The 22777-nt window shown below is 39.7% G+C and overlaps 2 protein-coding genes across 2 annotated transcripts in view; one reads left to right on the forward strand and one right to left on the reverse strand.

Moving 5' to 3' along the window:
* The window catches only part of pi4kab (phosphatidylinositol 4-kinase, catalytic, alpha b), a 66068-nt gene that overhangs the window by 8577 nt on the left and 34714 nt on the right, over nucleotides 1-22777 (reverse strand). Inside the window, 29 exon segments of the mRNA XM_061898257.1 lie at nucleotides 1102-1172; nucleotides 1254-1397; nucleotides 3544-3673; nucleotides 3749-3869; nucleotides 4326-4379; nucleotides 4458-4625; nucleotides 6147-6237; nucleotides 6541-6740; nucleotides 6828-6907; nucleotides 6986-7105; nucleotides 9130-9257; nucleotides 9329-9436; nucleotides 9521-9672; nucleotides 9863-10021; nucleotides 10089-10216; nucleotides 10288-10444; nucleotides 11360-11452; nucleotides 12285-12404; nucleotides 12552-12641; nucleotides 12772-12855; nucleotides 12928-13009; nucleotides 13092-13216; nucleotides 13294-13364; nucleotides 13436-13518; nucleotides 13600-13733; nucleotides 13812-13948; nucleotides 14828-14936; nucleotides 20364-20414; nucleotides 20500-20668. Of these exon segments, the coding sequence (XP_061754241.1) occupies nucleotides 1102-1172; nucleotides 1254-1397; nucleotides 3544-3673; nucleotides 3749-3869; nucleotides 4326-4379; nucleotides 4458-4625; nucleotides 6147-6237; nucleotides 6541-6740; nucleotides 6828-6907; nucleotides 6986-7105; nucleotides 9130-9257; nucleotides 9329-9436; nucleotides 9521-9672; nucleotides 9863-10021; nucleotides 10089-10216; nucleotides 10288-10444; nucleotides 11360-11452; nucleotides 12285-12404; nucleotides 12552-12641; nucleotides 12772-12855; nucleotides 12928-13009; nucleotides 13092-13216; nucleotides 13294-13364; nucleotides 13436-13518; nucleotides 13600-13733; nucleotides 13812-13948; nucleotides 14828-14936; nucleotides 20364-20414; nucleotides 20500-20668 (3359 nt within the window).
* Nucleotides 15193-19143, forward strand: serpind1 (serpin peptidase inhibitor, clade D (heparin cofactor), member 1). Its single transcript, XM_061898270.1, has 7 exons — nucleotides 15193-15323; nucleotides 15452-15730; nucleotides 15802-16445; nucleotides 16524-16672; nucleotides 17511-17635; nucleotides 18394-18538; nucleotides 18618-19143. Exons 2-7 carry the CDS (start codon nucleotides 15465-15467, stop codon nucleotides 18807-18809), a joined length of 1521 nt encoding a protein of 506 aa, XP_061754254.1. The 5' UTR covers nucleotides 15193-15323; nucleotides 15452-15464; the 3' UTR covers nucleotides 18810-19143.

The raw sequence follows: 22777 nt of genomic DNA on the forward strand, positions 1-22777 counted from the left end.
CCCACCTTCTACCATCCTAGTCACGCCAGTTGTGTCCTTGGGCAAGACACTTTAACCTTTGCTCTTGATGGGTCCTGGTGAGCGCCTTGCATGGCAGCTCCCACCGTCAGTGTGTGAATGTGTGTGTGAATGGGCGAATGTGGAAATATTGTCAAAGCGCTTTGGGCTCCTTAAAAAGGGGTAGAAAAGCGCTATACAAGTACAAACCATTTACCATTTGATCTCAATGAGTTTCTCATCTGGTTGAATAGAGGTTATAATAATTGCAATTATTCTTCCTTTTTGCAACCATCCATCCATTCATCTTCTTCCGCTTATCCGAGGTCGGGTCGCGGGGGCAGCAGCCTAAGCAGGGAAGCCCAGCTCTTCCCGGGGGATCCAGGCCAACCGGGAAACATAGTCTTCCCAACGTGTCCTGGGTCTTCCCCGTGGTCTCCCACCGGTTGGACGTGCCCTAAACACCTCCCTAGGGAGGCGTTCGGGTGGCATCCTGACCAGATGCCCGAACCACCTCATCTGGCTCCTCTCGATGTGGAGGAGCAGCGGCTTTACTTTGAGCTCCTCCCGGATGGCAGAGCTTCTCACCCTATCTCTAAGGGAGAGCCCCGCCACAAGGCGGAGGAAACTCATTTCGGCCGCTTGTACCCGTGATCTTATCCTTTCGGCCATGATCCAAAGCTCATGACCATAGGTGAGGGTGGGAACGTAGATCGACCGGTAAATTGAGAGCTTTGCCTTCCGGCTCAGCTCCTTCACCACAACGGATCAGTACAACGTCCGCACTACTTTTTGCAACCTTAGTTCAAATTCAATTAAAATTCACGGACATTATCGGAATTTTAGGAGACATTCTAAATTCAATTTGAAATTTGCACAAGCCTGATTTTAGTTCCAACAGTAAGAATAAACAGAGTCCAGGGTGTGCAGAAAATTCTACAAAAAATGCTCTAAAAATATATAGTGAGAGTAGGAGAGGCTCCAGTCGTATTATGTTCTCTGAGTGGAGGTGTACTGTGTTACAATTTGAAAATCCCTCCTTTATGCAAAATTTTATTAAACACTTGTTTACAAATGGCGTCATAAAAATTGTTCATTAAATACCTTCTTTTTCCAGCTCACTGACTCCACATCTCTTCACTTTGAATTTGGCCAGGTAAGGAGCTTTGGCAGCACTGAAGAAATGTTTTGACAATGTTCTACATTATTTTCTTCAGAGATCATTGACCGTCACACAGTACACACAAAAGCCCCACCTTTGCATTGGGGTCCCTGATTTGTAGTCAATATCTAAGACAATGGCCTCTGGGTTACTGGGTAGATAGCAGCCAGGCTGTACTTGGATTTGGGACAAAGCTTCCAAGCAGGCCTTTTTTCGTTCCTCCCCTTTGGGAACAGGTCTGTTTGAGACAAATCAACAAAGTGAGCATGCATCCATGCATCATGGGTGTCTCATGGAATGATTGCACAGTACAGGTGACAGCTACCCACAGTTGTTATTCACATAGGAGGAAGATTCACCACTGGATAATTGTTATTATTGTCCTAATGAGGACTGAGGGGAGTTCTACCAGCCGAATGGGATTTTTCAAGAGGGCAAATAATTAGCTTAACTGAGAGGCTTCCAGACCAATGCTTAATCAGAGTGACGTTGAAGCAAACAACAGTTCAGAAATGATCAACCAAAGCGTTTCAGGAGGGGAGCACAGGTAGCTCAAGGCAGGAAACGAGCAAAACATTGGAACACATGGGAAATCTTAATGTCGTAAACAAAGCAATTATAATTTAGGCGTGGTTGGTTGGCTGTTTACATTTTTATCTAGTAGTTCAATAGTCACATCAAACAACACAGTTACATAATTCAAGAGCACAGCTTTATCTTTTTTGGAGTTTAAAAATAAATTTTAGATGGCATGGAATATAACAAAAACTGCAAGTAGACATCTTTTGTTTGAACAGAGTAAAAAAATAAAACGAAAAGCCGATAGAAAATCGATTCTAATGACCAACACTCTTTAAAAGACTTATTAGCTTACTTGTTGTTCACATGGCAATTTATTTCTGCAGGGTCTAAGACAGTTCTTCTGTTTCAGTGCCAGTATTGTTCTGAGCGATGTTACATTTCTTGCAGCCCACTTAACTAATGGCCACCTAACCACGGCCCTATTACGCAAAACCAACTTTTTTTTACCTATTGGTACCTGCTGTGGTGTGTTTGGAATCTGCATAAGTCCCGAAAACTTGAAATCAAACCGTGGAGTCATTGTGGAGATATTTATAAAACAATATTGCTTTCTTCATACTTCCTCCAAACAAGCCGTTTGGAATTAGCCTTGGTGTGACTTTTTTCCCTGGCGTGACGTCAGTGGATTATACATATATGGTAGACTTTTAATCAAAGGGGTTTGCTCGCGTACGACATTGTAGTCCAATGCTGTAGTCAATAAGTTCGTTATTTTTCTCTATCCTCTTGTTGTGTGGCAGGCCCGCTTGTACATGCACATGCATTCTCAGCTTTTGCCATTTCTAATACTGAGTTCAACTATAGTTAGAACTTAATTTGTCAGCAGACTTGCTATGGAAGCGCTAAAAACTACAACTAAGATGACAGTGTGGAGACCCAGTCAAAGTGGAGCCACTTAAAGAAAACCGCCTACAAAAGGGCGCATCCTGAGGAGACTGTCAGAAAGCATCTTAAAAATGATGGTTAAACATAATTGACTAATAGACTCAAAAACTCCTTTGTCCCACACGCCATTAGACTGTACAACTCCTCTCTGGGGCGTGGGCGGGGGGTACTAGGATGACAGGGGATGCAAAACAATAACAGTGCAATACTTTTTCATAACATGGTCACTACTGCCTACTTTGTCTTGTTATAGTCTTATTTTACTGTTATATTTTTATTCCCATTGTTGCTTTTTAGTTTTTATTCTTATTGTAATATTTCTCTATTTTGTTTCCATTTAAACCCCCATTATTTACTTTTTACTTTTATTTAAATTGATCTCAACTCTGTACACTGCTGCTGGAATTTTAATTTTCCTGAAGGAACTCTCCTGAAGGAATCAATAAAGTACTATCTATCCATCTATCTATCTATAATCTATCCAACATTTTGACCAAATTACCACCATTACATGTTATGTAAACCACAAGAAAGTGTTTTGAATGTAGACAAAAAGATCATAATATGACCTCTTTTAGCAAGGGAACTAGTGGAGACTGAAGCCTGGGATCTCCTCAAGAGCGCCCTCTGCTGTTTACTATACTGCATTTTGCCTCCATTACTCCTAAATGTGGCATAATATTGCGTTGTCAATAGGAATCTTAACATCCGTCCATTTTCTACCGCTTATTACCGTTGGTGCCTATCTCAGCTACAATTGGGCGGAAGGCGGCGTACACCCTGGACAAGTCGGGCATCTTAACAGATGGACTTTAATAATCATGCCCTGATTTTATACTTTTAGAATTGTATTCTATACACTTATTTTTTACTGCTGTGTTCTCAAAACCAGCTTTTTAACAGCTGTGAGTTCATACTTGATAGTGGCGGATACGTTGGTGATCTTGTTGAAGAAGTCAAACTCTCTCTGGTAGAAGTCCTTGGCCGGTCCGGACAAGGAGCTGGTGATCTCTTCAACCATTTGTTCCAATAGCTCGCCAATGTCGGCTTCAGACGAAACAGCACAATACAGACGGTGTTCATGCTTGTGTGCATACCTTGTGCCTGTTAAAAAGATCTCACGGTCTTTCTGGTGGGCCTCCTCATCTAGATAGATGTTGGTCTTCATGTTCCAGATGAATTGATGGGCAAGTAGCTGCGATTTCTGAGCGGCCCACATGATGTACTCCCTCACGTAACCCATCTGGATAGACGTCCAAGGAAAAAGCACATAAAACTCCATATAATAATGATAATGGATTAGAATTTTATGAGACTTTTGTAAACACTGAAAGTGATTCACAGAGAACTGAGAATTCATCATTATTTCACTCCACATTCACACATTGATGCTGGTGAGCTACATCTGTAGCCACAGTTGCCCGTGGGGTAGACTGACAGAAGCGTAGCAGCCAATTCGCGCTTAGGCCACTCAAACCACCACCAAAACGTTCATTCACATTCATACTTTAGTGGGAGCAACACTTGGAGAAACGTGGGTTAACAGTCTTGGCCAAGGACACATCAACAGTGACTAGGATGGCAAAAGCTGGATTTAAACCTGGAACCCTGAAGTTGCTGGCACAACTGGTCAACCATTAGAGCTACGCCGTCCCATATATGCATTCCACATGTTAGAAACCAAAAGTTGTATAATCACCTTGTCATAACGAAGTGCTTGTACAATTTGAGGAATGTAAAACAAGATGGCATCCTACAAAAGGTAAAATAAAAGATATGTCAGGGATTGTAACCACCAGCTAAAAAAACACAAAGACAACAGTGGGCATACAGGAGGAAATGACCGAAGCACTTTGACGCCATACTGTGCTGTGAGTGGGTGAGGAGGGTACATGGAGGAGAAGTAAGACAGTCCAGTCGGTGGATCTGCTGGTGCCCAGCATAAGATGTGACTCAGCTCAGGAGAGTCTGCGTCGATGGTGTGCCATGTCACCAGGAACTGGAGAGAAGATGACACATCACGTTTGTTTTTTGTTAAACACACAAAATAGTGGTCTAATCATTAATAAGTAAAGAACTAGAGGATGTCAAGGAGGATCCTCCACGGAATGAATGAGGGCCAGCAGGGAAATGCTATGTGCTCATGTTCTTTATTACACAGGTGAGAGGCTCATTAGGACATACGCTAAGTGGATAGACTCTGGAGGGAGTGCAGCACCAACTCATTGGTACAGCAAAGCAATGTTAAATAAACTGCATGCTAAATAAACCACAATGGAAATTGTGAGCCAGCAGCTCCTCTCTCAGGTAACATCCGTGATCTTTGACATCACAAATGTTATTTGGAATGAATGGACAATTTTTTTTTTCTAAATGGTATTTAGAGGCCTACTGAAACCCACTACTACCGACCACGCAGTCTGATAGTTTATATATCAATGATGAAATATTAACATTGCAACACATGCCAATACGGCCTTTTTAGTTTACTAAATTGCAATTTTAAATTTCCCGGGAGTTTCTTGTTGAAAATGTCGCGGAATGATGACGTCTACGCGTGATTTCACGGACTGTTTGGAAATATTAGCGCTGCGCAAACACACAGCTAAAGGTCGTCTGCTTTAACTGCATAATTACACAGTGTTTTGGACATCTGTGTTGATGAATCTTTTGCAATTTGTTCAATTAATAATGGAGAAGTCAAAGTAGAAAGATGGCGTTGGGAAGCTTTACCCTTTAGCCACACAAACACATGGTGATTCCTTGTTTAAAATTCAAAGAGGTGAAGCTTTCCTATGGATCAGAGCGGTCAAGCGAACATGGATCCCGACCAAATTTCAACCAGCAGTTTTCGGTGAGAAAATTGTGTTAAAAAGGCGCCACTTACCGGAGATCAGCTGAGCTCGTGCCGTCATTACAGCTGCCGTTGACTTATCAGACACTGGCCTCAAGACACCCGTGGACACACACTTCCAACTATCAGGTACTATTTAACTCACTAAAACACTAGCAACACAATAGAAAGATAAGGGATTTCCCAGAATTATCCTAGTAAATGTGTCTAAAAACATCTGAATCCGTCCAAATGCAATCGCCTTTTTTTTTTTTTTTACTTTTTTTTTTTTTCTAGTCCGTCGCTATCAATATCCTCAATCACAAATCTTTCATCCTCGCTCAAATTAATGGGGAAATGGTCGTTTTCTCGGTCCGAATAGCTCTTTTTGTTGGAGGCTCCCATTAAAAACAATGTGAGGATGTGAGGAGCCCTCACCGTTGTGACGTCATCGTCTGCGACTTCCGGTAAAGGCAGGGCTTTTCTATTAGCGACTAAAAGTTGCAAACTTTATCGTCAATGTTCTCTACTAAATCCTTTCAGCAAAAATATGGCAATATCGCGAAATTATCAAGTATGACACATAGAATGGACCTGCTGTCCCCGTTTAAATAAGAAAAGCTCATTTCACTAGGCCTTTAATAGGATCAGAATCAGAATCTGAAATACTTTATTAATGGATCTTACCTTGACTGCCTCAGGAATGTCACACACAGCAGCTGGATCCAGACGCACCAGATGAGTCACCTCTGACACGATTGCTTCAGTGTGTTTGAACCTGAGCGCCATTTAATAAAGTAAACATTATGTAGGTATGTCCCTGCCTATCTGTACCAGCAAACATGCATGCTTTAATTTGCAAGCCAGTAGGAATAGGTGATATCACTTCATAACAAAACAGTATATTCATTAGTTGAGGTAAAACATTATTCTGCCGTTCCATTGCCATTGCCTTACAATACATCTAATCATGAATCAGCTTTGTCTTTGTCTGGTAATGATTTCTATTAATAATACTAATGCTGCAACATCCAAGCATCCTATCTAAACAGCTGACTTGCATTACTAGGCCTTGGCCTACCTGGCAGGCAGCTGCAGCGCCAGATAAGGTGCGATGCTCCACGCGAGGTTGACGTTGTCCTTCCACTGTTTTTCTGTCAAGTTGATGTATTTGGACCTCCAGTTAGCGATGCTAGTCTCTACCGACTGTTCAGTGGCGATGGCGAGCTCTTGAGTTGACAACGGGTTGTACCACGTTGTCAAGCGCTCTATCTCACTGGCCTACAATACAGGAATGTCCCATTAGCTGTAAGTACTTATTGTGGTATTTGTGAATTCAGTCACGCTTGATAAAACATGGTTGGTTACCAGTAAAGCCAATAACAGGGTTCGACGTTTCATGTAGTACTTATGCAGTTGAATGCCTCGGTTGCTTTTTTTTGATAGTCCTTAAACAAGACAGATGAAAAATATCAGCAATATAAAATATTTGTTTTTAAATAATGAATCAGTCTGAGTGTTTTTACCTGATTTCTTGGATATGGTGGACATCCCAGAGGACAGAGGGTAGGTGTTAATCCATCCCTGAGCCACCTGCTGCCTCTGACCCAGCGCTGCATCCAGGTTACTCCTGCTGTCTGTCCCTGCTATTACAGCCAAGCTATTCACAGACATGTCTTGTGCATCTAAACAAGGCCAAGATACATTAGTGTATGCGTTTAGGATGTCAAATCTTCAACCAAGAACATAAGAGACTCAATTTTACGTACACTTGCACAATATAGTGTATCAGCATAAATAGTAAGAATGGATATCCATTGCTTTCGGTTCCCCTAGAGGGGGGGAAGGGGGGGGGGGGGGGGTTGCCCACAAATGCGGTCCTCTCCAAGGTTTCTCATAGTGATCATTGTCACCGACGTCCCACTGGGTGTGAGTTTTTGTTGCCCTTATGTGGGCTCTACCGAGGATGTCGTTGTGGTTTGTGCAGCCCTTTGAGACACTAGTGATTTAGGGCTATATAAATAATCATTGATTGATTGATTGATATCGTATACATGCCCAAACTGATACTTAAAAAAATGGAAAACATACAGATTTTGTTTAAAAACCGTGCCTCTTTTATTTTTATGGAATTTTGTGCCATGCGAGCTGAACACAAATATAATTTAAATATTTTAATAATATAAATAAAATAACTACAAAATAAATTCAAGAATAAAAAATAAAATCCATCCATTCATTTCCATCATCCATTCCTCTTATCTAAAAGTCGGGTCGTGGGCTTAAGTAGCTTAAGTAGAAAAGCACTGACTTCAATGAGCTGGGAGACATAATCTCGCCCCAAAAAATTCTGTAACACTTTTTTATCATTATTACAGCAAGACCAAAAACATTACAAAACACAGAAGGCGTAAAAAAACCCAGATGCTTGTGTTGTGCGCCGTATTCCAGGGTTTGCAAATTCAACTTGCTCACTGTCATTTACTTAAGTAACTTTGTGGATACATTTGTAAAGAGTAGTTTTAATGCCACATACTTTCTACTTTTGAGCATTCCAAGAAATTGAGTTTCATTCTGATCACTAAATGCATTTATAACAAACATTGTTATATTTATTTATAACCCATGGAATACTGCTTGCAAAGACAAACTCATTTGGCTTCTTGGAGACATTTTCCCGCGGGCATGGTCACATGACTTTGTTTCACCAATCCAAAGAAAGCACTACTGCCTTTTGACTCCATGTTACAAATCAAACGGAGCCTGTTAGTCACATGGCTGCACTCATAATTGTAAAAGGTGACATGACGTCAAGGAAGCGCCATTCTTCATTATTTACACCACAAACTCTGAAAAAGAACATTTATATCATATGCTGTCATCTGTGTCAGTAGAAATGATCGTATTTCAGCCTACATAAATTAAATTGAAAATAGAAAAAAAACAATGCAATAAGTTGCAGTTGTTTTTGTGTTTTAGGTGTGCATACGCTAACACCATCCCCGTCATAACATCGTGGGTGACACCAACTGTGTTTGCATTGCAAGTACCATTACAAAATAGCTTCCTGAGAAATTTACAGTAGAATGTACTCACTAATTACTCAATAATTAAGTCGGTCACCGAATACAACATTTTCCTCAAGTAAATATTTGGAGGGCTGATTGTTTCTTTTACCTGAGTGATGTTACTTGTAATGGTACTCTTACTTGACTACAAATTTTGGCTACTCCACCCACCTCTGCTCGTGGAGACAATGACTGGCCCATAATGAGAAAGTGCTGCGTTGCTGTTACAGCGACCACGACAGTGAAATGCGTGTACAGTCATTGAACGTACTAAGGCCGGTAATACGTTTAAATAGAGCATCAGAATCTGTCAAAACTTTGCATTACCTACAAGACGTTACTTGCACAGTATCACTTTCAAGCACTTGTTTTACGTTGCTCAGTTTGCATTCATTTAGCACCAAAACACAGCACATAAACTTCTTCTTTTTCGGTGTGGTTACAACTGTTTTTGTCGACACTTGTGTCATTATGAAACAATGATTATAAAACCAGTTGGGGTACCGAATCCTAATTAAGATCTGTATCAGAAACACCGGTTGTAAACTGTACCTAATGCTGTGACAAGTGAGTGTATAGTTTTAAAAAAGTTAACAAAGAACCTGGGGGAACCAGCTGGTTGGCAGCAAGATACTTTTTGTCAGACTGGAGGCTGGCATAGAACTTGATCATTATGCTGATGTCCTCTCTCAGCCTTTTATCGGTCTGAGTGGGAAATTTTGGATTGACGCTACAATGAGAAAGAGTAAAAGGGTCAGTATTCATTGTGGTCTTCTATCCTGCAACTCTCATTCTTTCTACCTGAAGTAGTCAAAAGTTGTGGAATAGATCTTTTCTCGCAGTACATTTTTGATGGTGGTGTTTGTCACCACATCGGCATGCAGAAGAGTTAAACCAAGAGTGAGCATTCTGTAATTAAGCAAAGAAAAGACAATAGTAGTCGTATTGTGTTTAAGAATCTCCCACATTTGATGTGGTAGTCATGCAACACACCTAAATCTTGGTCCAATGGCAGCGACGTGCGTGTTCAAGCTGTTTTTTGCTCCTCCTACGCTCAGAGACAGTGACCTCTGCAGGATGGCTGTGAAAATCTCCACCTGGTCCGAACTGCTGTACTTGGCTATTTCGAACCGCTGCACTAGAAACTACAGAAAAAGATAATGATTGCAGAAAGGACAAATTATTTACGTGTTTTTACTGTTTAAGTGATGCAATAATAGTTGTGTGACAGCTATATTACTATATGGATTAAACTTTAAGAATGTTGAGTTGATCATGTGTATGAACTCAATATGAATGAATATGAATATATCATGAGTGTGATAAATTACTGACTTCTATCCACAGAAAGTGAGGGATGACATCAGGTGCACAGGGTGCCGGCTGGCTCTCCTCTGATACAGCCAAAGGGCCCGTCTCCTCCTTGGTGACAGAGAACAAACCCATCTTCAGCTCCACCGTCATCTGCCAAGCGCCTGCCATCTCGCGCATAAACTGGACACACAAAAAGTGCATTAAGGTTGTAAGTCTCAAAAGCAAATATGTGAAGAGTGAAACCCACTGGCACTTCAACCCCATTGTGAGCAGCAAGCAGCCACTCCCAGCACGCAATGGCTGTTTCCATGCAGTGTTCTGTAAACATCTTCAATGGCGACCAGCACAGATGGTGCAGCAGCTGAGGGTTGCACTCTGAAAAGATAGGTGCATTAAATAAATGAGGACAAAATTATCTTACAACAGTTTCTGTTGAAAGGACACACTTTTGGTGATTATAAGCAAGGCAGCCATTTTGAACATGGCCTGGGTGAAGACCTCTGGATCCTGGCTGTCCAGAGCACTCGTCATCTGCTCGATCATCATCTTATTCAGGTCTGATTGACTGTGTGTTGCTTCAGAAAACTGGATCATACCGGCCACCTGATTGATAGACATTTTCAATTTTCAGTATTATATTTTCAGAAGAAAAACATTTCCAGGAACAAAACTTGAGTAGTCAGCTGATAGATTTATAATACACAAAAAAACAAACAAAACAAAAAAACACTAACAACCACTAGTGATCACCATTGGGATCTATTTTTTAATGTTTTTATTTATTTATTTTTTTTCACAGAAAGAGAAAAAAATAATATACAATGCAATACAAAACACAGTAAAGGTTAAGAAGACCCTAAAACAGCCAACTTAGCATTTAATTGTTTATCAAAAATAATAAAATGGAGTTATAGAACTATTGGGGGAATTCATTATTCTTAAGAATTTTTTTTCACTTAATTAGAGTTTATAAAGCTATGATTGACAAGTAGCACCCTAAATACTATTCACAATATAAGATCTGTAGATATTTTAAACTATGATATAATTTTCAACATACAAAAATGATCAAAAAAACAACAAATCTTGCTCAAAATACCTAAGAATATTGCTACAGACAAGTTCAGTTGTTTGGAATCTCTGTCATAGTAGAAAACGGCCATGTGAACCAGTATCACAAATGAAGGGATCCTGCTTTGCTTTACAATGTTACAGTAATGTATGATTTTTTGTTTCCCACAAAAAACAAAACTCACCAATTAAAACAGCACTCATGCAGCCCCCGACCATGCTGTAAGGCACAATTATTTTGGTACTAACCTGTGTTGCCAGTTAGTTAAGACTTTAGTGGATGTGATGATATTTTCTGCTATTTAAACTTTACACTGGATACTCTTCAGTATATTCAAATTTACTTTCTATAAAATGGATCCTTGAAAATAAATACTGTAATAGAAATGTTTGTGGAAATGTGGGAGGGGTAGATTTTGCACACCTCATTTTTACACATTTATATACCTCTCCAGTGTAACGATTGCGCAAGTTGAGCGATGCCATGAAGTTGGAGTAATCTTTTTTCACACAGGCTGGTCTCTCTGTCAGCTGGGTAGTCTGAAAAGGAAAACACAATGTAATTTGTGGCTCAGCATGCAACATATGCATCATGCCCCATTTATCAGTATTCAAACCAACCTGTAGGAATGCAGCCTACAGTTGGTCGGGTAGCCGAGGAGGGCGTGAGCATAGCCAGTTAGCCATATGGGCAACCATCCAGCCAAAACAACCCACCAGTCGATTGCAGGCAAGTAATCAGGTAACCAGCAAAATCCGTAAAACAGCCAACCAGCAAGTAGTTGGATACGGTTTAATAGACACAAATAAAACAAATGAAGCAAATGAAAGCAAGCTGAAAAACACATACACCACAAATGGCCACACCCCGACACTCGTGTGCATACGCAATGGTAAGTACTGTAAGTAGGGTCGGTGGGAATCACATCACCAGATATTATCCCTAGATAATAGATCAAATCAATATGACCCACACCTCCAAAGTAAATTAGCACAAACAGACATAAGGTGATCAAGATGAGCAAAGGTTAGGCACAAAACTCCCAAAGAACACACCAACGTGCAAAAATAATAGGAGCAAGGTGTTAATGCAGCCCACAAATGGCCTACACAAGCAGCTAAATGGCATGTTAACCTTGTTACTGCAAGGTTAAAAGCAATATAGGTAGGATCATTATCATAAGCCTTGGCGTTTTATAGAAGGCTGGATTTGATGCATCAAATCAGCTTTGAAGATTTCACTTAAGATGTTTAAAAAAATCTAATTCCACTTGGATGCAATACTGATTGTGATTATGACAAAGGGTTTACTTACAGACTGAAATGGAGCCTGTGTTGTGTGTTTGTGTGTGTGTGTGTTTATTTAACTCACGCCCAGTGTTGTACTCTGCCTGTTGTAGCCTGCAAAGTGCAGGATGCTCTCTGTGGCCATAGCCAGACCCGTGTGCTGGGACAGACCTGATACCCAGTTCTGATGCTTGTTCAAGTACTCCTGCATGACATTTTATTGACTTTGTCGTTAAAACCAGAAAGTCAGTTCACGGAAACAAGCATTTGTTTTTGCATTAGTTTTACTTTCAAATAATTATATATCTTTAATGAAGTACTAATTGAATCACCCTAAAGGGAAAACACTAACCTGTAGGTGGGACTTTGTGACTGAAGGGGCCCATTTCATTGCTTCCTTTAGGATCTCACCACAGCGAGCAGCAAAGTCCTTCACTATGCTCTGAGGATATAAGATATGTTAATAATCACATTGTGTGTACAAACAAAGAGAACCACTAAGAAGGGTATGTGGCACAGAAACAGATATTTATTTTAAAATCTAAAGTGTGCTGCCTCCTGTTGTAATTTACCTCCCTGGCCTCATATGTGTCCGGAACAGTGATTCGGTATGGGGTATCGGGAATGTCATAATACGGTTGGTCCTTGTGGATGTCCTTAACAAGTGGAATACAGAAACATCACTTCTGATTATAGAGACAACAAAGAAGCTATTTCCTGATACTTACTGCACTTAGAGACAAAGAGAGGGTCTGCAAAATGTCCAGCATGGTCTTCAACACACGCCCGTTCCAAAGCAGATGAGGGAATCTGGTAAAAGTGTTTAAGTGCTTACAAAAACATCCATTGTGTTCATAATGATCAGGGCAACAGGAAGAGGAGGTTCACTCACGTCTCTGCCAACCCAGAAAGATATTTATCTGCCACTCTGCGAATTCTCTTGTGAGTGTGATTAAAGTTGATAAGAAGGAATTGGGCATGACGCTCGAGTTCCTCCTCATGCTCTTTGGTCTTCGGCTACAATACAATAGAAATATGCACCTATGTTGAAGAATCAGATGTTCTGTTCTATGCCGTCCTGCAGTTACACCCACCTTCTCAGCCATCATTTGGAGGAATACTTCAAACACCTTGTCACCGACACAAATGATGCACTGCATCATTCCTGAGATGATAAAAAGAGACAGCTGAGGAATATGCGTGAAAAGGACGACATACAGCTCAAAAAACCCTCACCAGATTTGTCTTTCTGTATCGCTCTGTCTTCAAGGTAACGAAACATGACCTGGAAGCGGTCGGGATCATTGGATCGAAGCATCCTATTAGAATGCCAGAAAAAAAGAAAGAGTGCACACTAGCTTAAGCACACAATATTAGAGGAGCAGAGTCATGGTACAAACCTCATGTACTCTAATCTGTAGACTGAAAGTAAGTATGTGGACATAGCAAAGTCCAGCTTGTTAATAAGGGCAGATGCTTCAGGTGAAGGGTCCAGGAGATTGTTGATGGTCGCTCGTAACTCGCTCAATTCTGCCTGGAGAATGCAAAAGGTTTCATAGCCAACATATGTTGAGATTTTTTCATATGAAGAAATATTTTGCTTTTTCACTACCGGTGTGACTGTGTCGTTTTTTAGAGCAGAGTTGTACTGCAGTTCAGAGCGAAGGGGCTCCCCACTGGGGAAGGTCAGGAGAGGAGACTTGGTGGCAATCTCACAAACACCCTCAAACCATTCTTTGGGCCACAGTCCTGCAACGACACAGTGGTCATCTATGTTAAATATATAAACCTTCATTACTTAAAATGTATAATAAAGTGTTAATAGTAAACACCGTCAAATCCTTAGTTTGTTATATTGTCAGATTACGCTAGTAATTACGACCTTATTCCATTGTACTATTGTTTTTCATTTCAGTGTAGCCTAACATAACTTTGTAACAAACTGTGTATGACTTTTAACAAGTACTTAGTAACACAGTAGTAAAAGTGTTTTGATTGAACTGCACAGTCACGAAGAGAAACACAGAGTTGCTAATTCATGGCTATTCAACTGGCATCCCGCGAGCAAAATTTGGCCTGGTGATGACAGCAGACCGGCCCACAAGTTCAGTTCAATAAATTTGGAAAAGACGAAGATTTTTACAGCAGATTCTTAAACACCCGAGCGCTTAAATGCTGTCATATATATGCTCTTTGGCTAACTTGTGTGCCAGGGTCCTAAAGCACTTTTGTTTGAATTTCGTAACTCTGCCAAAATAAATATACAAACATCAAATGTCCATTTCAGAGGTTCCTGGTTCAAAGGAATAAACAAAATAAGAACAGTCATGGATCCATAGCTCTTTGGAATGCGCCCCACAAAACAATGTAGTTCAACAGCCCTGCTTTAGCTACTTGAGCACAACAAATTATATAAGGGGCCAACAAGTATAAGTATATATATATATATATATATATATATATATATATATATATATATATATATATACATATATATATATATATATATATATATATATATATACACACACACACACACACTATACATACACAAAACTCAATAAATATTAAGGTTGTCTTGTACTTAATGATAAAATCAAAGATTTGGCATTATCAACTTGATCCAACCTGATCCTTCCACAGCAAAACCCATGACCACTGAGTACAACCAGAAGTCTCGAAACAGCTTCTGGAGGCGGGGCTTAGCCTCTTTGATGGGCGGAAGCCGTCTGGTCAACTGTAAATTAGAGAAATATATATGGTTCAGGAAGAAAAATAGAAGTGCAAGTAGGGACCATTTAACATTTAAAAAGAGTAATACAAAGTGTAACACATGTGAAAGCACACCTAACCTGAAATAAATTATAATCAATCAAATTGTGAAATAAGTTACTATAAATTAACAACTAGACAGCTCTTTGTTGTTAAAATTGAAAAGCAGTGACCAATATTGTTAACAATGATGCCAAATTAAGTTCCAAGCAAAAGATGTTATTGAGCCACATGACTTTTGGGTCTATTTGATCTGGGCTATTTGTTTTGGAGGAGACGACGTCAAAGTTCAGTTTTGTATTCAATTCTCTACTCTTAGCACCACAAAAACACACAGAAGCACACAGCGAAGGTAAGACAAGCGGAGAGCAGACATTTTCAACTTATACTTTCACGTTTAGACATTCAAACAAATGTTATTAAAAATGAAGTTAAATGTTTGTTATGCGGGTGATTGTGTATGTTTGTTTAATTCTCCAGTGAAGCCTTCAGGATGCAAGTGATAGTTACGGTGGTCTCAGTGGCCTGCCTGCTGGTCAGTCCAACACTGGCTGGCATCAAAGACCTTGCTGGGCACTTTGAGGATCCTAACCCAGACCCGAGGGGTATTCAAGCTCAAGGTGCTGGGGATATGGAAGCTATCCCTTTGGAGTTCCACAAAGAAAACACTATTACCAACGACCTGGTTTTCGATGGCTTTGAGGACGAAGATTACATAGATTTTGATAAAATTCTATTAGCGGGCAGTGACGACTACATGTGAGTATTGGTAGGAGGACTTGGGGCAATACAATGTAAATGCTGGATGATGAGTTAACACAATTTTTCAGTGAGGGGGATGAAATTGATGAAATTGCCACTCCTGCACCTGACATCGACATATTTGCTGAACCGTCCGATCCAAAGATACGCCGGGCCAGACTCCTGCGGCTCTTCCACGGTCGTTCCCGCCTCCAACGTCTCAACATAATCAACGCCCGTTTCGGCTTTAACCTGTATCGAAGTCTGCGTAATGACGTCAACCAGACTGACAACATCCTGCTTGCGCCAGCTGGGATCTCCATCGCAATGGGGATGATGTCTCTGGGAGGTGCAAGTGGAACCCACGATCAACTCTATAAGGTTCTGGGATTTGCTGATTTTGTCAATGCCAGCAGCCACTATGACAATACAACAGTGCATAAGCTCTTCAGGAAATTGACCCACAGGTTATTCCGAAGAAACTTTGGCTACACGCTGCGCTCCGTGAACGATGTGTACGTAAAGAAGGACATCTCAGTGAAAGATACTTTCCGTGCAGAGACAAAGGCATATTATTTTGCAGAGCCGCAGTCGGTGGACTTTAGTGATCCTTCATTTTTGACAAAGGCTAACAGACGCATCCTAAAGATCACAAAGGGGTTAATCCAGGAGCCGCTTAAGAGTGTTGATCCAAATATGGTCCTGATGTTGCTAAACTACCTCTACTTCAAAGGTGAGTGTACACGGACTCTTCAAAAATGTTTCCACCCCAACAGATAGACCCCATATTTGCAATTTCTTACATTACCAGGCACATGGGAACAGAAATTTCCCAAAGAGATGACCCATTATCGAAACTTTAGAGTGAATGAAAAGACAAATGTAAGAGTGCCGATGATGACCAACAAGGGAAACTACTTGGCCGCTGCTGACCACGAACTTGACTGTGATGTCCTACAGGTGTGTTACGACGGTGGGCCGCCAAAAAATATTTTTCTCAGCTATGGGCTTCAGTGGTGTCAGTTGCAATACACCTTTCCACCACTTGTGGCATTAATTACAAAATCAAACAAAGAGAAGTCTGGAGCTAAAGACATAAGGAAGTTTCTTAAGTGCAAAAATTATGACTAAAATGGTGTAGCTGTATTTTCATTTGCACTTTAATTTTATTGACAGTTTAGTTAAGAATCATTCATTATTAATTCAGCGTATTTATTTCAGCACAACATAACTGTATATGTGCATTTTATTGTTTGTCAGTTATTTATGAGTCACTTCTTATGCAGTATGTTTGAATTGTACTTCTTTTTCTAATCAGTCTGACCTAAACCTAAGGTATATTATGTGTTAAATAAATAATATTTTTTCTGATTAAGACATGGTTTAATATCATTTTAAACAGTTAATAGTTAATAATAGTGGTATGATTTTGTTATTAATTTAGTTAGAATTTTTTTGTTTTGGAACTGTGTAATTTTATGTAAATCAATTTGTGTTGGTTATTATCAGTCTTCTTTTGATTAGTATTAATTTTTTCATTTTTGTACTAAGCCTGACCTAATCTTTGTTATTAACACATGGTTTTATATAATTGGACAAGGTTTATCATGTTAAACTTTAAGTAGGTTATATACAATTACTGAATACAATTCAAATCAAAAGTAAGATTACTAATTCAGTGTTAATATTCAAGTGGGCCCCGGGCCCCTATGTGGTGGGAAAGCTGGGCCCGAGGTCAAAAAGGTTAATTCCAGTCTAGTTAAAGTTCAACTGAGCAGTGCCATGCTGCTGTTTTCAGCTACCATACTCAGGAGACATCAGCATGCTCATCGCTTTGCCGAGGAAGATAACCGGCATGAGAACTTTGGAACAAGAGATCTCGCCCACAGTGGTCAACAAGTGGCTCCAAAACATGACCAACAGGTGAGTGGTTTTCTTCCAACAAACCAGATGCAACAACTGAGAACTTGTGATCAAATATATGTGGCATTACCAGGGGCTCAAATATAACAAACCCTCGGGGGATACTGAGGACATTTGAAAATTGAATAGTTCAGCTTTAAGAATTTCCCCAAAAAATGTCAAAAATACAGTGTAAAAGTCAAAACCTATCCAGGACTTGAACGAAAATAGCACCGGATGAAGTGACTCAGTATCAACTGATCTCCTGTTATTTATGCTTTTATATGCTTTCAACTTGATTCATGTTGTTAGCTAATAAAACCGATTTAGTAGATTTTAGCTAATAATATTAGCAATCATAGAATGTATAGATGGTCAAAACAACGTGACTGCAAATTCCGTCCCTGGGACGACTTTTTGTATGTGTACACCCTCTCTGCGCTATCGTGTGGACGAGGCAGCTGTAAGTGACAAACATGAACTCCAGACAAAATCCTCAGAGGGCCAAGAAATTTGTATTCAGTATAATTAGTAAATGTAAAAAATAGAGCCACTTTAAAATGATATGTTTCGTTAAACCCCTGATAGTATAGTTAGTAACTGGACATTGTTTTTATCAACAACAAAAAACCTTCACCCACTAACTGCTTTTGAGCTGAGAGGGTTCACAATAAAAAATGGGAAGTGCAATTCAGACTGGGAGCTCAGCCATGGTTCTGTGAAGGTCTGGCCACATTTAACAGGGGTATTCAGTGAAACTAATTTCAGGAGTTTTGCAGGACTCGTGAGGTGGTGATACCTCGTTTCAAACTGGAGCAGAACTACGACTTGGTAGTCAATTTGAAGGAGATGGGGCTCACTGACTTGTTCCAGGACAGTGCAGACTTCTCTGGAATGACCTCAGACAAGGTTGCCATGAACTGGGTGAGTTAATAGAATTTATTTTAAAGTCTAAGGGGTTGAGGCAGCTTTGTCTGACTGCTTTTTTTGTATCCTCATATAGCTGAAGCACCAGGGAACCATCACAGTGAATGAGGAAGGCACAGAGGCTGCTGCTCTGACCCAGGTGGGATTCATGCCTCTGTCCTCCCAGATCCGCTTTGTTGTAGATCATCCCTTCCTCTTCCTCATCTACGAGCGCCGCACGCAGTGCTTTGTGTTCATGGGCCGGGTGGTCAATCCGGCACAGAACTAAAATTTGAATAACGCATTTCGACTGTTCCCTACAATTTCAATGTCACAGGAGCTTGAATGTGTTTTACTACACTTTATTGGTGCAAAATGAGAAAGCAATGGGAAGCAATAAACATTTATGTCTGTGTGTTGTTTTACTAAACACTGAGCTTGTCCAAATGAGTCAATGGATGTTATCCTGTCTGTTAATGTTTTAACTCTTTTTTTTTTTTTTTGCAATGTTTTTTTAGCGATATGTACTTTGGTGACCTTCAAGGGGTTACTGCTGTACTGATTGCAGAGGAACTAATAAGACCTAAATACAAAAAGAACAAATAAAATATTTTAAATAACAATATGTGTACTATGTGTACTACACTCCAAAGACATGCACCTGGGGATAGGTTGATTGGCAACAGTAAATTGGCCCTAGTGTGTGAATGTGAGTGTGAATGTTGTCTGTCTGTGTTGGCCCTGTGATGAGGTGGCGACTTGTCCAGGGTGTACGCCGCCTTCCGCCCGATTGTAGCTGAGATAGGCGCCAGCGCCCCCCGCGACCCCAAAAGGGAATAAGCGGTAGAAAATGGATGGATTGATGTGTACTATTGTGAATGCAGCTTGCGGTTTTACAGAACAAAACCACATCATATTCAGAGCCGTTTCTAATATTTTGGTTAACGTGTAGAGCTTAAATATTGTTAAATTAACACCTATTTAACAGTGACAATCAAAGCTGTGCATCACTGTCTTGTTAAATATTTGTTTGAGTGCAGTAGAGTGTGCAGGTGTACCTAACACTGTGGCAAGTGAGAGTACAACCATTCAGCAGATGTTCGCTCTCAGCTAACCAAATTGGTAAATATTTGTTCATCGTCTTGCATGTAACTAAAAGTTTCACCAGTCATGTAGATCATTTAACTGAACTCTGGTTCAAGCCAGCTTGTCTTAAAAGAGTCATGTTATGATGTTTTTCTACATATAAAACACTTCTGTGTGATCTACATAACATGTAATGGTGGTTCATTGGTCTAAATTTTGTATTGATTATGTTTTACAGACCATCTTCAAATCGCTTTTGGAAAGTCTCTTCAGGATGCGCCATTTTGTTTGCAGTCTTATTTACATCCAGTTCAACTGCGTCTTCGCCACACCATGCAGCCATGTTGTAGTTTTTAGCGCTTCCATAATGAGTATACTGACATATATAAGTTCGAAATATACACTACTTGGTATTAGACATGGCAACCGTGGATGATGCATTTGCATGTAGAGCCAGTCAATTGACTACAATATCGGACTACAATGACTATCAAAACTCGTTGAGTAAATCTCTACCATATATGGAGATATCCGCTGACGTCACATGTTGGAAAAACGCCATCGGTTGTGCAAATTCCAAACAGCTCGTTTGGAGGATATATCAAGGAAGGCCAAGATTTTTTTATAAATATCTCTATAATGCCACCATGGCTTGATTTCAAATTTTCAGGACTTACGCAGATACACAAAAACAGGTACTAATATGTAAGGAAAGTTTGTTTTGCATAACAGGTCCCCTTTAAAGACAACAACTCACCACAGCAATCACTGGGATGAGAACACCGAGATTCCCAGCACTACTTGAAGACTGCAGAGACGAGAAGACAGAATTGTGTTTTTTACATCCCATTACCAAAGAAAGTACATGCATGGAGAAGTATCCAAATATGTACTTTGAATGCTTGCCCCTTATCTGATGCCCGCTCACTGGCTCGCTTCCCTTCTAGGCCCAGTTGTACAAAAAGTTCCAGGAGGTTCATCATGAGTTCATCCACCAGCTGCTCCCCCTGCAGGTTGGCAGCAATGTTGGCCAAAGCGTTTATCACTGCCAATGAGCAGTGCCTTGAGTGGAAATACAACAAAGGTGGGTAAGTGTTACTGCATTATTCCCATCATTAGCAGTTTACCTATCAGATACCCTCTGTGAAGAAACTATTTGAATGGTTTTTATACATATTTTCATTAAGTGCTTTAAACACCGGAATGCATGCACTACAGGTGAACCTCAAAAAATTAGAAAACTGTGCTTAAGTCCATCCATGTCAGAATTTCTACTTTAAATATGAAACAAATATGTTATATAAACTCATTGCATGCAAACTGAGATATGTCATGCAATTAATTGTTATAATTGTTATTAGGGGTGTGGTAAAAAATCGATTCGAATATGAATTGAATCGAATCGAATACGTTGTGCGATTCAGAATCGATTCTCATTTTTTAAAAACCGATTTTTTAATTAATTTATTTATTTTTTTATCAATCCCACAAACCACTACACAGCAATACCATAACAATGCAAACCAATTCCAAAACCAAACCTGACCCAGCAACACTCAGAACTGCAATAAACAGAGCAATTGAGAGCAGACACAAACACGACACAGAACAAACCAAAAGTAGTGAAACGGAAATTAATATTATCAACAACAGTATCAATATTAGTTATCATTTCAGCATAGCAGTGATTAAAAATCCCTCATTGACATTATCATTAGACATTTATAAAAATTAAAAAAAAGGACAATAGTGTCACAGTGGCTTACACTTGCATTACATCTCATAAGCTTGACAACACACTGTGTCCAATGTTTTCACAAAGATAAAATGAGTCATATTTTTGGTTCGTTTAATAGTTAAAACACATTTACATTATTGCAATCAGTTGATAAAACATTGTCCTTTACAATTATAAAAGCTTTTTTTTAAGAATCTACTACTCTGCTAGCATGTCAGCAGACTGGGGTAGATCCTGCTGAAACCCTATGTATTGAATGAATACAGAATCGTTTTGAATCGGAAAAATATCGTTTTTGAATTGAGAATCGAATCTAATCGAATCGAAAAAAAATCGATATATTATCGAATCGTGACCCCTAGAATTGATATTGAATCGCATCGTGGGACTCCCAAAGATTTGCAGTCCTAATTGTTATGATCATGGCGTAAAATTTTTGAGCTCTTCATAAGAATTAAACCATAATCATCAACATTATATCAATAAAAGGCTTGAATTGCATGTTATGAGCCAAATCATATATTATGGTTCATGGTGTAAGTTTATTTTGAATATGGATACAGTTAAAAATACAGACACCGTTTCCATATGAGTTGGGAAATTGTGTTAGATGTAAATATAAATGGAATACAATGATTTGCAAATCATATTCAACCCATATTCAGTTGAATATGCTACAAAGACAACATATTTGATGTTCAAACGGATAAACTTTTTTTTTTTTTTTTTGCAAAAAATCATTTACTTTAAAATTTGATGCCAGCAACACGTGACAAATAAGTTGGGAAAGTCGCAATAAATACTGATAAAGTTGAGGAATGCTCATCAAACACTTATTTGGAACATCCCACAGGTGTGCAGGCTAATTGGGAACAGGTGGGTGCCATGATTGGGTTTAAAAACAGCTTCCCAAAAAATGCTCAGTCTTTCACAGATGGGGCAAGGTACACCCCTTTGTCCACAACTGCGTGTGCAAATAGTCAAACAGTTTAAGAACGTTTCTTAAAGTGCAATTGCAAGAAATTTAGGCATTTCAACATCTAAGTTCCATAATATCATCAAAATGTTCAGAGAATCTGGAGAAATCACTCCATGTAAGCGGCATGGCCGGAAACCAACATTGAATGACTGTAACCTTCGATCCCTCAATATTAACTGTATCAAAAACCGACATCAATCTCTAAAGGATATCACCACATGGGCTCAGGAACACTTCAGAAAACCACGGTCACTAAATACAGTTCGTCGCTACATCTGTAAGTGCAAGTTTAAGTTCTACTATGCAAAGCGAAAGCCATTTATCAACAACATACAGAAACGCCGCTGGCTTCTGTGGGCCCGAAATCACCGAAGATGGACTGATGCAAAGTGGAAAAGTGTTCTGTGGTCTGACAAGTCCACATTTCAAACTGTTTTTGGAAATATTCAACATC

This window comes from Nerophis ophidion, linkage group LG01 (genome assembly GCF_033978795.1).
Source record: "Nerophis ophidion isolate RoL-2023_Sa linkage group LG01, RoL_Noph_v1.0, whole genome shotgun sequence".
NCBI classification, from domain to species: domain Eukaryota; kingdom Metazoa; phylum Chordata; class Actinopteri; order Syngnathiformes; family Syngnathidae; genus Nerophis; species Nerophis ophidion.

Bases quoted from the DNA above. Each gene is read 5' to 3' on its own strand.
- serpind1 (XM_061898270.1), top strand. From the start codon at position 15,465: ATGCAAGTGATAGTTACGGTGGTCTCAGTGGCCTGCCTGCTGGTCAGT. The intron at 15,731-15,801 runs GTGAGTATTGGT...ACAATTTTTCAG, and splicing joins GCGGGCAGTGACGACTACAT to TGAGGGGGATGAAATTGATG. The intron at 17,636-18,393 runs GTGAGTGGTTTT...GGAGTTTTGCAG, and splicing joins CTCCAAAACATGACCAACAG to GACTCGTGAGGTGGTGATAC.